The following is a 13,358-nucleotide window of genomic DNA, read 5'->3' on the forward strand; positions in this document are numbered from 1 at the left end:
GATTGTAAAGATCATATAATTTGTGTTCATGCCTTCATCTGATCATGATGTAGTTTGATGATCCTGGTATAGCTAATGGTGGTGTAGCACTTAAATAATGCCACCCTGCACAGGACCCATGTTTGAATCCCACCTCCTGCTGTAGTGTCTCTGAGCAAGGTGCTTAACCTGAATAAAATGGGCTCTTGAGGAGTAGAAGTTGGTCATTTGGACCAAATTACAATATTTGGGTGCAATTACTGAGTATTTGTAAAAAAGGAAGGGGCTGACGGCACGAGATGCATCTCTGTTGCTTCAACAATCTATCATGGAGGTGGGAGTGCGATGCTGTGGGGCTGCTTTGCTTTGCTAAAGACTTTAACAAGTCTTCAGTGATCTCAATCAGCATGGCTTCCAAGAGATACTTTGTACAGTCCTTCATTCTTCAGCAAGATACCAACCCAAAAGACACCTCAAAGGTGTGTAAGATTTACCTGTAGAAGAAAGAAAATGAAGGACAACTCAGACTTACGGTCTGTTTGCATCAGTTATGAAAAAAAACAGCAGATGTACACACCTGGTGGCTTTTGACTGATACTGTAGATTTCTGCATCACCTGCAGTCTCCTGTATGCAAATGATGAAAGGAGAACGTGGAAGAATAGTCAGTTTAGTGTCATGTCAATGTCTCTGTGGCATCGGGACTGTAGGGTTCCATTTCGTGGTTTAGGCTAGTGTGAAAGAGCAAAGAAGGGTTGACTGGGCGACGGGGTGGACGAGGAGAGGCATCGGAGCTGGAAGGCCCCCCGTACATCAAGGTGATTGAAACCTTGCAAAGTGAGGATTAGAGGACCCTTGACGCGAGAGCGCCTTAATGAATCACTGCTTATTTTGGGGTCCTCAGATGGGATTATCCCGCTCTTCCCCGAGAGCACATCGGTGCGTGAAAGCAACGTCCGGACCGCAGCCGTTGCCAGGGCGACACAAAGCATAATGAATTGGAGTGACAGTCGGGGGGCTGATCACGGGTGTTTGGAAGATTAATGTTTTCACAGCAGAGCCCTCAGCAGCAGAGGCCCCAGGGACCGGTTGCTCGCTGGCCCGCACACCGGTCGGCCAGCAACGGGCCATCTCATCCTTTTATCGACAGAACCCTCTCATCACGGCCCGCCAGCTTCCGTCACAACGGCCCCTTGGTCAGCGAACCACCTGTCAATCAATCGAGTCGATCGCCTGCACTTTGATTCTTTTTCCCTGTTGATCAATACCGGTTATGGAATGCGTCTTCGGTCGATTCATTAGAGAAGACAGGTGTGGCGGCGAAGGAGATATCTGGGGAAAACGGCTCCTTTAGAGCGTGATGCTAAGCAGTGCCAATATCAAGGCAGCTCAAGGGCCGCTCTCTGTGTCATACAGATTAATGGCTTCCGAGGGAAGATCTGCCTTTAGGAGTCCATTAGCGCATGCTATGATTTTCCGCCATTAACACTTTTAAATAATAAAGTAAATGATCCAAGTTTATTTTGTGCCGCGGGAAGTCGGAGATGTCGCCCTGGTGGCAGGAGAGGCATCGGCATTATTTATAGTAAATGGGAGGAATTTGTGAAAATTACAGCCCATTATGTATTCTAACAATTTACCCCGTCGGTCAATGAGTGATAATAAATTTCCTGGGCATTTTCTGAAAGAGCAATGGCTGTGACACACGGCCGCCCCGCGCACGAGGCTCCAACGCTTTCTCTGCCTCTCGCTCGCTCCCTCAGCCCCTCCCGCCCTGCGTCTCTCTGTGAACGAGACCCTCGTGGTGGACCCTGGGCGGGATGTGACGCTGTCCTGCGAGGTCACGGCAGGGAACCCCACCCCCGCCGTGTCATGGTCCCGCTACCCCGGCCCCCTGCCCCAGCGCGCTCAGATCCGCGGGGGCACCCTGACGCTCCGCGCCGTCACCTCGGCCGACTCCGGATACTACAACTGCACGGCTGTCAACAACGTGGGCAACCCTGCCAAGAGGAACGTCAACCTCATCGTCAGAGGTGTGTGTGTGGGTGCGTGCGTCTTGAATGTCACTGCAAAAGCTGGTATTCATGCATGTATTCTGGTGCACAGCTTTGATTGATATTCCCAGTGTGTGTCTGCACGTGTGTGCATGCTCATTCATTCTGTACTGCCAATTCTTTAATTATACTGATGAATCATATAAATTTAAACACAAAGGTCAAGAGCGTCCTTACAATCCGGGCCCCTGGTACACAAGACTTTCCCAGTGACCCGTGGTTATTTTTATCCCTTTTAATCATCTTTATTTACTCCAATTAATTCAACTGGAATGGAACTAATTACGCGGAGACGGATCGCGCTCGTCCGCACAGCCGGAGCTCTTGATCTGTTTTCTCTGCAAATGGGCGCCGGCGTGTCAAACAAGCACAGGTGGTGAGCTGCAGACGGGCCGCAGGAAAAGCCAGGTTTTTTCAGCGGCGAAACATACCATATGGTTTAAAGTTGCTCCGCCTGCGAGTCCATTCATCACGCTTTTTAGAGAGACAGGGCAATTGTTTTTGTTTTCTCATTTCCTTTCATTCGGTTACAAAATCAAGGACAAATGGTTGACATGTTGCCTAAATTCTTAAATGCAAAAAAAAAAAAAGAACAATTGCTAAGATGATTTATACGGAAGTTGTAGCGAATTAGACTCGGCTTCGATGCTGCAGTGTTTCCTTCAGATGTCCAGGTGCCTGTGTTGTAATTAGCTTCTGGCTGATTTAATGTCTTCTTCTGATGTTCAGGTACATGTTTGGAAGCAGGCAATAACCGAATTAACATCTCCTTCACATACACCCTTCTGTGGGTTGGGGACTGTGCTGCAATTTGTCCAGAATTACCAAATTAACTCCTCCTATTGTGTGATTCCCTCTGGAAAATTGTCTGCAAAGCGCTTTGTGCTTTAAGATAACTTGCTTTTTCGAGAAACGTGCCTTGAGAGATTGCGCGTGAGCGACGGTCGCCCAGGTGTGCGTCTCACGCGCTCCTCTCTCCGCAGTCATGAGGAACCTGACGTTCCAGATCACGCCGGACTCCAACAAGGATAGCGAGAGCATCCAGATGGGTCGCGACCTCAAGATCTCGTGTCACGTGGACGCCCAGCCGCAGGACAAGGTCAACTACACGTGGTACAAGAACGGCGTCCCCGTGGTGCCCTCTGACAGCCTGGTGTTTTTGCGCAGCGACCCGGACATGGTGCCGGGGACCAGCAGCCTGGAGATCATCGATATGAAGTTCCGCGACCAGGCCACGTACAGCTGCGTGGCCGGCTTTCCTGGCAGCTCCGTTCCTGAGCTCAGGGTGGATGTCAACATCACGCAGAGCAGCGGTGAGACCTGCAGGGATGCGGAGGATAGCGGTCTTACTCTTCTCGTCTCTCCCACTCTTACTTGGGTAGTCCCAGCCTGTCTCGCCACCTTCCTCTCAATGCCGCCTTGCCTGTTCCGCTCATCACCTCTTCCCTGGAACCGCTAGAGGACACAAACTCTCCCTCTATCTTTCCTCCCCTCCCTCCCCATCACTCCTCCTTGTCCTCTGTCTCATCATTGGATGCTTTCCACCAGCTCCTTCTGTCACTGTCCTCCCATCTTCCCTTAGAATCACAGTGAGACGCCTCTCTCTCTCCGGCTCCCTGCTCGTCAACACCCTACGATGGCTCTTCCATCGCGCATACATCCTCCCTTCTTCACAGTTGGATCGTTTCTCCTTTCCTAGACTCAACTGCTACCTTACAACAGTTAAAAAAATCATGGCCCAGCCTTAGCTGTGCGAGATATAATGTTTACATACAGGACAGATTTGTTTATGCTTTGTTACGGATCGCTTTTACCGCGTTTCAGTCGATATCGCCGCGTTTCGCAGCAGAGGAGACGTGTAGGATATAATGCGGGGGAAAAAAATGGGACGACAGTGGAAGAAATATCTCAAACTCTGCAGCAGACAACTCTTTAAACGGTGTCCTACTTTGTCACACACTGTTATTCTGGTAGCTTTAGGAAAAATGACATCCGCGAGGAGAGCTATTAAATATAAATCGAACCGCTTCTGATTGGCTTTATTAAAGCTGGGACTCTGACAGTTCTCAGACTGGCGATGAATAAAACAGCACCCGAGGAGTCGCTCTGTTCCTGCCCTCTTGGACCGTCCCCGGGTGTTCACGAGGGGGTCGTGGGATGGTGGTCACCTTGGAGATACCCCCTGGTAACTTTGATGTCTTGAGGAAGCTAGAGGTTGGTGTCGATGCCCTAAAGTGAACAGTCCTCTGACCCCTGCGGAGTCCGCAGATCTCAGGAGGACTTCACAACAATGACCCCCTGCTCTGTCTCCCTTGACGTGTCGTTCTCTATTATTCCTTGAACTCGGTTCCAGGCTGCAGCAGATGCAGTTGTTTGCCCAAAAACCCCTGAGAGGGGCTTTAGGGGAAACTATGTTGAATTTGTACTGGACCAACCCACTTCAGGACCTGCTGTGGATTGAGAACCTCATCAAGGGTGTGTTCATCACTTTGCTGTGTGTTTCTCTTTCCCCGTCCTCCAGTCACTCCCCCGACGCTGACGGTGCCCACTGGAGGCGGGGTGGTAACAGTGCTGGAGGGGGCGTGGGCAGATCTCGTGTGCCTGGTGGACGGTAAGCCCCGCCCCCCGGTGCTGTGGTCCCGCGCCGACAAGGACCTGCCCATGCCCTCTGGCGAATGGTTGGTGGAGACACGAGACGGGCGCCTACGGCTGACCAACGTGACGCGGGACATGACGGGGACCTACCGGTGTCAGACGGCGCCGTACAACGGCCTCAACATCAAGCGGCGGGAGGCTCAGGTCCAGCTCAACGTGCAGTGTGAGTGTGAGACGTACCCGACGTTCCGGCCAACCACGCAGGCATCGCACCTTTTACCTCGAGCCCCATTTGGACATTCGAACCCAGACTGCATGACAAACTAGATGTGTCAGTGAAAAATGCCATTCACACTCGCAGTCAGCTCAGTCAGGGGCGAACTATTAATGTGTTATTTTTCCGTGGCTCTCTGTGATAAAGTCCTTTCCGTCTGTAAGGAGAGGTAACACATTGTTAGATAAGGACTCCCTTTTGTGCCGCTCTGTCCGTAAGGTGCCATCCTGCCCGATAATGACTCTCTCCCTTTCGGCCTGCTGTCGGGGAGCTGCCGTCCTGCCTGCTTACCAGAACTGGTCGTTTATTTATGCAATCTGGCTTGCTGCTCGTAAACATCGTTTGGCTCTGTTTTAAACTCCTTGAACTGCGCGCATGAGAATTTATGATTTATGCGCCGTGCTCCTTTGCGGCGTCAGAGCGATGCTGGCACGGGCAGCGGCCTCATCTCTCCACAGCTTCGGAGAGTCCAACAGGTCGCTTGGCAACGGTACGGCATCGTCTGGCCTTCACACCGCCAGCCTCGCGTCGAAGGGAGCTGCTACTTTCGCCGTGATTTCCAAGACCCAAAATCAACAAAAAGTGTCTAGATCCATCCACCATGGGCACATTCAAGATGATGGAAAGTTCCGGTATGGGGGTGGGGTGCGTGTGGAGGGGGCGCCCATTCCGATGAACAACGGCTTCATTACAAGTTCCGCGTTGCCATGCTGAGAGCTTCCCACAGCCGTCCCCTCGATTCACTGGCTTGGGTGGAAGGGCAGAGCTTTAAAGCCCCGTCTTGCCGCAAGCGAGCTGTGATTTATGGGCCAGGTGGCCACCTCACTCTGCTGGAGACGCGGTCCGAAGGAAAGGACGCAGCCACGGCGAGGCGCCAACCCGGGCTCTGAGCGATGGCGTGAGCGCGCCTCGGGGTTGTTTATTTATTTTTTTATTGGGTTTGTTTCCTCGCTTGTTTTTAACTTTATTGGTCGATACCGGGGAAAGACAGTATCATTTTTTATGGCAGCAGTATAATTAAGTGTGCCCCCCCCACCCCCTCCATGGCCCCCACCTTCCTAGCAATCCACCCCTCCCCCCACGCACCACAGTAGAACCATTTCTGTAGTTCCCATCTCTGTTCTCATCATCATCAATCAGCCGAGTTCTCGCTGAGGGAGTGTCCCTCTCCGGCGGCTCCTTTCTCTCTCTCTCTCTCTCTCTCTCTCTCTCTCTCTCTCTCACACACACACACACACACACAAGCGCGCTCTCCGTCTCACTTCCTCTCTCCTGCTTTCCCCATCTCCGTCTCTCGCTCTTCCTCTCCCCACACCCCCTCGGCGTCACCGTCTCCGGAAGCTGAAGTTCAAACTCAGCTCTGCTTCCCATTTGCCCCGACTTGCCGGAGTGCTGCGCTGTTTGACGGAGGAGTGAAAAAGGCAAGGGCAGCACCATCTGCCAGACTTCCCTGCTGGTCAGTGAGGCCCCCGTCCTTCTCGCAGTGGCAGGCAGGACGTACCCGTCTCCCATTCGTCCCCGCAGCTCACAGTCTGCTTTTCTGCGCCCTCACAGATCGTGAGTGATAGACCATCACGCCTAACCGTTTGCCTTGCACATTTTGGACCTCCTCCTCTCTCATCGTCGTGGAGGATTGTCAGGCGGCCCATCTGTGGCTGGAACACAGAGCTGACAACGCTCACAAGCTCTCATTTCTCTCTCCTCCGTGAAGCTGCCGTTTCTCACAAGGGTCTTGAACCACACCTGTTGGAAGGTCTCCTCCTGCACCAGTCTCTCAGTCTGTGGATGTCCCATCACCGGAGACTCCCTTTCACATTTATAGTTATTTATTTAGCTGACAGGGGGGTACAGTGGCGCAGTGGGTTGGACTGGGTCCTGCTCTCCAGTAGGTCTGGGGTTCGAGTCCCACTTGGGGTGCCTTGCGATGGACTGGTGTCCTGTCCTGGGTGTGTCCCTTCCCCCTCTGGCCTTATGCCCTGTGTTGCTGGGTAGGCTCTGGTTCCCTGTGACCCCATATGGGACAGGTGGTTCAGAAAGTGTGTGTGTGTGTGTGTGTATTTAGCTGATGCTTCCCTCCAAAGCAACATGCAACTTGTGGTGTAGTGATTAAGCTGCTCCCTCCAGGCTTGGAGGTCACAGGTTCAAATCCCCCTTTCTGTGGTGGTACCCTTGATCAAGGTACTTACTCTGAATTCCTCCAGTAAAATAAAGCTGTCCAGCTGGGTAAATCAGTACATCTGGCTTTTCTCCAAAGCAACAATTTGAAGTAAGTATTTTGTTCAATGGTATGACAAGTGGTGGTAGGATTCAAACCTGTGATCTTCAGGTCTAAAGGCAGTAATTCTAACCACTACACTACACTGCTCCATCAGGCAAGTTAACCCTGTGTATTGGAGAAAAGTGCCCGATAAATGAGTAAGTGCAACTCAGGGAAAAGAAATGTGTCTCACAGGAGGCAAAGAGCTTTAGATGTAGACAAACCATTCCTGAAGCTCAGTCAGGTGTCCAGCCCCATTGTACTTTACAGTGTAGCAGCATGTAGAACTGGTAAGAAACAGATGATTGTCAAGGGGTCATTTTATGGAGAAGTTATGAGATCAGGAGAAGAAGTGTTTCCGGAAGAGAAGGGTTTTGAGGCCCTTTCTCGCCTCTCCAATCCAACACGAGCTGGTAAAACCGGTCCTCCTTGGACCCAACCTCATCCGGCCAATGGAAACACTCACGGAATCATGGAAACGCACACCAGACAACGGAAATACCCGCAACCGTGTGACCGCTTGGAGTCCGGAGACAAAGCGGAGGCCCAGAATGGCTCTGGCACATTTCCGAGACACCGATGTTTACTCCTGACGTGTTCGCTGACCTTCTCCGTCTTTTCAAGGCCTCGGGTGCGAATGATGACCAGCGACCACTCATTTGGATTCGGGCTGAGGGGTTTCTACATCTTATTCGTGTTCGTGCGGGGAAAGCAGATTTGCTCAGGCAAATGAATATTCATGGCATGTTGTTGTTTGGGAGACCTTTCTAATGAAACGATCTAATTACAAATATTGTCGTTACAAGTTGTTTTTAATAGGCAGGAAGTAAGAATGAGATAAATGCTCCTCTCCGAAGGTAATTATATTTTCAGACTCTTAGTTTTATCGTGTAATTTTCCAATCCCGAATGAATACAGATGTAATTGCGGTGTGCACTTTCTGTACCGCAGGTTTGAGTAAAAGGGGCAAATTAGTAGTGGAATTAAAAAAAAAAAATCAGTGTTTTGCCCACTGTTTACTCTTGCAAAAGCAATGCATACAAAGAACGTAATTACATTTTGTATAGCTATTAATGAGATACTTTATGGCCAGTGGAGGACTGCAAACCGTGCACCTCATCATATCTCTGGACGTTCGATGATGTGGCGGTAATGCAGTTCTGATTATGAGCGGCGCGTTCGTTCGATTTGGGGTTCCTGCTTCGCGCATGTTACTGTACAGCGTTACCCCCAGCTAATGGGCCGCCATCTGTCATTAGAGAAGGTGTGTTTCTGACAGGTTAATTACACTCAATTAAAAAGAGAGGATCATGCCTGCTCTGTCACTGCACCAAACCATAGTACACGTCCAATTTGTTATTAGTATGTTACATTCAGCTGACGCTTTTCTCCAAAGCATCTCACAATGTTAGGTTATCTTCAATAACTGACCCATCTATACAGCTGGGCAAACTTACAGGAACAATTTACAGTAAGCACTTTGCTCAAGGGCACAACACCTGGAGGTGGGATTCAAACCTGCAACTTCTCAGTCCAAAAGCAGCAGCTCTAACTAATATGCTACCAGCTAATGTTGAGCAGTGATGTCACTATAATATCTCCCCCCACCCTAATTCGATTCAAAACTGAGGGGCAGCAGGGTTTGTCCTGGATGGAGCCACCCTTTTTTGTACACCAATAACCCTGGTTTGAGTCCCACCTCCTTCTCCAGCACACTTGATCAAAGTACTTACTTGGAAAGGATGCACTATAAATTACCCATAAAGGTGTAAATCAGTGTAAGTAGCTTAACGCTGTAAAATGCTTGGGAGAAAAGCATCAGCTAAATAAATATAAAACTCTCAGTGCTGCTCTGAAGCCGTAATGCTGCACAACGGTCTTTAGAACGCAGTAAAAAAAGGAGGGCACGGCCACATTTGGCGAGCATCTGGCTTAAGGTGCGTGACTAGAGCTGTAAAGAATAAGCTCTCCACTTTCAACCAGGGCCATTACCTTCACGGTCCTGGAGGGCCGACTCCAGGTGGTTTCTGTTCCAGTCGGCCAGCGAAGCACCTGATTCAACTTGCTGCTCTAGATTGAACCCATTTAGTAGCTTTTCTGAGCTCTTCGCTGAGCAAGGAGAGCTGGAGCTCAGTGAGGTGAACTGCCCTGCCTCCTGAGTCCTTCCAGGGGGATGTCACTGGTTTTTGTGAGGCTTGTTCCGTGGCCCATCTAATTAAGTGCCCCTATTCCCCCCTGCAGTTGCCCCCATCGTGGACCCACCGTTCTCGGATGTACGCTCCCCCACCAACCAGCCGGTGACGCTGCGCTGCGCGGTGCTGAAGGCCAACCCGCCGCGGATAACACGTGCCTCTTGGCTGATGAACGGCCGCCCCCTGCGGCCCGAGGCCCTCAACACGCAGGACGCCCCAACGCTGCGCATCGAGCGCCTGGGTGCTGCCAGCAACGGTACCTACGAGTGTCGCATCAGCAACGGCGTGGGGATCTCCTCCTGCATCTTCAATGTGTCAAGTGAGTGATATGCCTCCTTGCCGGTGCCCTGCCTATGCCCCCCCCCCATGGGCTAAGGAGCGGCTCAGTGGGTCAAAAGGCTTGGGTCATTGCCGTACCCCCCCCTCCAGCCCCACCAGACCTAAGGGAATCACCCCTTACTTACATTCAAGTGCATGTGGCGCATACATTTTTCATTTGTCTTGGGTGAGGGTCCAGTGGCCACATCTCTCCCACCCTGCAGCAGCGTGGAGCTTTTGGCTCCGTGCGAGTGCTCTACTTGGTGCTGCTGTTCATTTCTGTTAGGGGATTCAACTTCAGACTTCTGCGAAATTTTAGAACACGCACGTGCTCTTCTTTAAAATTCAAGGTAGTGCAACGCAAAGGTTGCTTGACAGCTCAGCGAAGCTCTCTATGAGGGTGTGTGTGGTGGGATCCGTTGTCATGCATGAGCTCCCCAGTTTCTTCTCGGAGCCTGAGAGGCTGAGACTGCACCGGTACCAGCTCTCAGCTCCGTGCGGGGTTTTCAGTTTCATCCCTCAAGCTTCCTGGCAGAGCAGAACTCCCTGTGCCTTTGTATGAGCAAACAAGAAGCAGAAGTTCAGCAAAAGGGCGGTAGGGTGGTGCAGCGGGTAACGTTAGTGCCTCAAATCTCCTTGGATGTGAGTTTTAACCCTTCTTGGTTTGTTTAGAGTTTGCATGTTGGAAATGTTCCTGTTGGTTTCCTCCCGGTGCTCTGGTTTCCTCCCACACTCCAAAGACACCCGGTTCAGGTGAACTGTTGACTATAAACCGCCCTTACTGCGTTAACGTGTAAGCAAATGAGTGCTTGTGATTTCCCAGTTATTCAATGGCATCCCATCCAGGGTGCACCCTGACTCATACTCCATGCTTCTTGGATAGGTTCCGGACCACCGTGACCCTGCATTAGCACAAGTGTTTTTTGACAATAGACGGTTGGATGCAAGATCTGCACAAGCGAAAAGGCAAATGGTGGCATGGGGATAAGAGGTGTGAACTTCCCGGGAGGGACGCCCGTGTTGTACATTTAAGAAAGGCAGAGTGCTTATTCTTTATTATTGACTAACATGGACATGAGGCTCATTTGCAGTCATGTCATTAGCATCCCAGCTAGCAGCTGGGCCTTTATCTCCAGCAACACCCGTGGAACCTGAGTGCACTTCCCTCCAACATGAGAGGAGAAGCAGAGCATCCCCAGGTAGTGCGACGGTTCTCCTGAAAGAGGCGTAACACACACAGAGTGGGGATTTGCGGCTGGCAGAAGCACTGCCTTTGTCAACTGAGAGTGTTACGCTTTGCTGATTTGCAAAAGCTGGATATTTAGCAAAGCGTTTCAAACACATCAGCCCAGGGCGTGGTAAGTGTCCTCCCTGGGTTTGGACCGGAGGCTTCCGGATTAATGAGCCAGAAAAGCCTCCCCTGGCCAAGTTGCTGACGGAGGCAGGGTGGCTGTTTCCCACCTTCAGTCAGAGGCTTTGGGAAAATATCGTCTCGCGTGGAAGCTGCGCGAAAACCCCCGATGTGCACTGAAATTTCAGTGACAAAATATTTGCGGTTCAGCTATATGTACGGTACATACACAGCGCTCTCACATTTCTTGAGGGACATATACATTTACACACACGTTTTCAGAACCGCTTGTCCCAGATGGAGTCACGGGGAACCGGAGCCTACCCGGCAACACAGGGCGTAAGGCCAGAGGGGGAAGGGGACACACCCAGGACGGGACGCCAGTCTGCCGCAAGGCACCCCAAGTGGGACTCGAACCCCAGACCCACCGGAGAGCAGGACTGTGGTCCAACCCACTGCGCCACCGCACCCCCTGCCCCATGGAAAATATACTGTGTTCATTGCATTAGCAGAAAGAGACACTTAGATGCAGATGTGTGATTCTTAAGTGCAGTTAGTTTATTTCTTTCCACCATATGAATAAATGTTTATCACACGAGTAGGTGCATGAAACTTTATCCGAATATCGAGAATTCCTGATCACCTTCCTAGTAATATTTTTTTTTGAGATACATATGTATAAACATTTGAATTACATTACAGGAGTAGCTGTGTAAAGGTTTATCTGGGCATGATCTTAAAGTTATAATGAATGAACATTGACACCTTACATGATTTACATTATACATAATATATTATGGGCAAAATGAGTTTGTAAGAGGTGAGTTGTAAGACCCATTTTAAATGTGGACAGAGATTCAGCAGTTCTGAGTGAGAGGGGGAAGTTGTTCCACCACGACGGACCCAGAACCGTGAACTTTTCTTTTACTTTTCATGCGTGGGACCACCAAGTGGGCAGATGTGGAAGAGCACAGCAGTCTGGTTTGGGTGCAGTGGATGATCAAGTCCTGTAGATACCTGGGAGCAGTTCTATTGATGCACTTGTAGGCCATAACCAGGGTCTTAAATTTGATCTTGACAGCTAATATAGTGGGGTTATCATAATTCCAGTTGTTAGTTATGTTATGAAAATGCACTTTGTGCACTTTTCCTGTTCCTTTGTATGTTCTCATTTTCCAAGTGCATGCAAACAAAAGCTGGATGTCCTCGAGCAAGCAGTGAAATGAAGCCAGGCTCACGATATTTTAGAGGATGTGGAAGTCATCTCAAGGCCAGTGTTAGTTATGGTGTTAGTTATGTTATCCTTTTTCAAACAAGAACATGTCAGATCACTTTACCTTAACCGCGTTTCTGCTTGGTGTTTTGGATTCCGCGAGTTAATGCTTGCTGAGAAAACGTTTCAGTAAGCAAACCTATTTTTGGAAATTCCATTGACGCTTTTTTAAAAAGGATTCATTGAGTGAAAACTGCTCTATAAAAAAGGAGCCTATAAGCCATGGGTAAAGAAAAATTATTGAAAAGCTAAAAAAAAAAAAATTCACAGAGTTAATGGTTTTAATGAGTTAATAGTTGATAGCAGTTGTTAAAAAAAAAATTCAGCAAGTTAAAGGTTGCTATAGAAAGGTTTCAGTAAGGTAATTATGGATATATATGGTTTCAGTAAGCTCACAAACAAAAAAAGACTCCAGGCAAGCTGACGAAAGTAAGCTAACGGTTACTACAGAAGGTTCCAGTAAGCTAACGGTTGTTATAAAAATTTCCTGTAAGGTAATGGTCATTATAAAAGGTTTCAAGATATGAACCATTGTTATAAAATATTTCGGTAAGCTAAACATTTGTTAAAAAGGTTCCGGTGAAATAACAGTCATTACAAAAGATGTCAGTAAGCTAACTGTTGTATCAAAATGTTTCTGTAAGCCAACTGTTGCTATAAAAGGTTCCAGTAAGTCAACGGTTATTATTAAAGGTTCCCAGAAAATAACCGTTGTTAAATTTTGCACTAAGCTAATGGTTTTTGTAAAAGGTTCCGGTCAACTATCGGTCGTTAAAAAGATGAAAGATGTTAGTAAGCTAACCGTTGCTATGAAACGTTCAAGCGGCTAAGAGTTTCCTGTCTGGATGTCGTTTGCACCCTCCAGCACGGGCCTACAACCCAGAGTTCTACTACGACACACCAAACCCCATCAGCATTCTGAAGGACAACAACTACTCATATATCCTGCAGTGGACCCAGAAGGAGCCCAAAGCAGTGGACCGCATTATCGGCTACTGGATCAACGTTCGGCAGGTGAGGGGGGCTTCTGCCTCAGGGCTGGAGGCTGGGTGGTCCTGTGACCCCA

The 13,358-nt window shown here is 49.5% G+C and overlaps 1 protein-coding gene across 1 annotated transcript in view; it reads left to right on the plus strand.

The window, feature by feature from the left end:
• The window catches only part of mdga1 (MAM domain containing glycosylphosphatidylinositol anchor 1), a 119,524-nt gene that overhangs the window by 71,568 nt on the left and 34,598 nt on the right, over positions 1-13,358 (plus strand). Inside the window, exons 7-11 of the mRNA XM_029258564.1 lie at positions 1,742-2,011; positions 3,016-3,345; positions 4,554-4,850; positions 9,400-9,669; positions 13,158-13,306. Coding sequence (XP_029114397.1) covers positions 1,742-2,011; positions 3,016-3,345; positions 4,554-4,850; positions 9,400-9,669; positions 13,158-13,306 — 1,316 coding nt within the window. The remainder of the gene's footprint in view (positions 1-1,741; positions 2,012-3,015; positions 3,346-4,553; positions 4,851-9,399; positions 9,670-13,157; positions 13,307-13,358) is intronic.

This window comes from Scleropages formosus, chromosome 15, assembly GCF_900964775.1.
Source record: "Scleropages formosus chromosome 15, fSclFor1.1, whole genome shotgun sequence".
In the NCBI taxonomy this organism is placed as follows: domain Eukaryota; kingdom Metazoa; phylum Chordata; class Actinopteri; order Osteoglossiformes; family Osteoglossidae; genus Scleropages; species Scleropages formosus.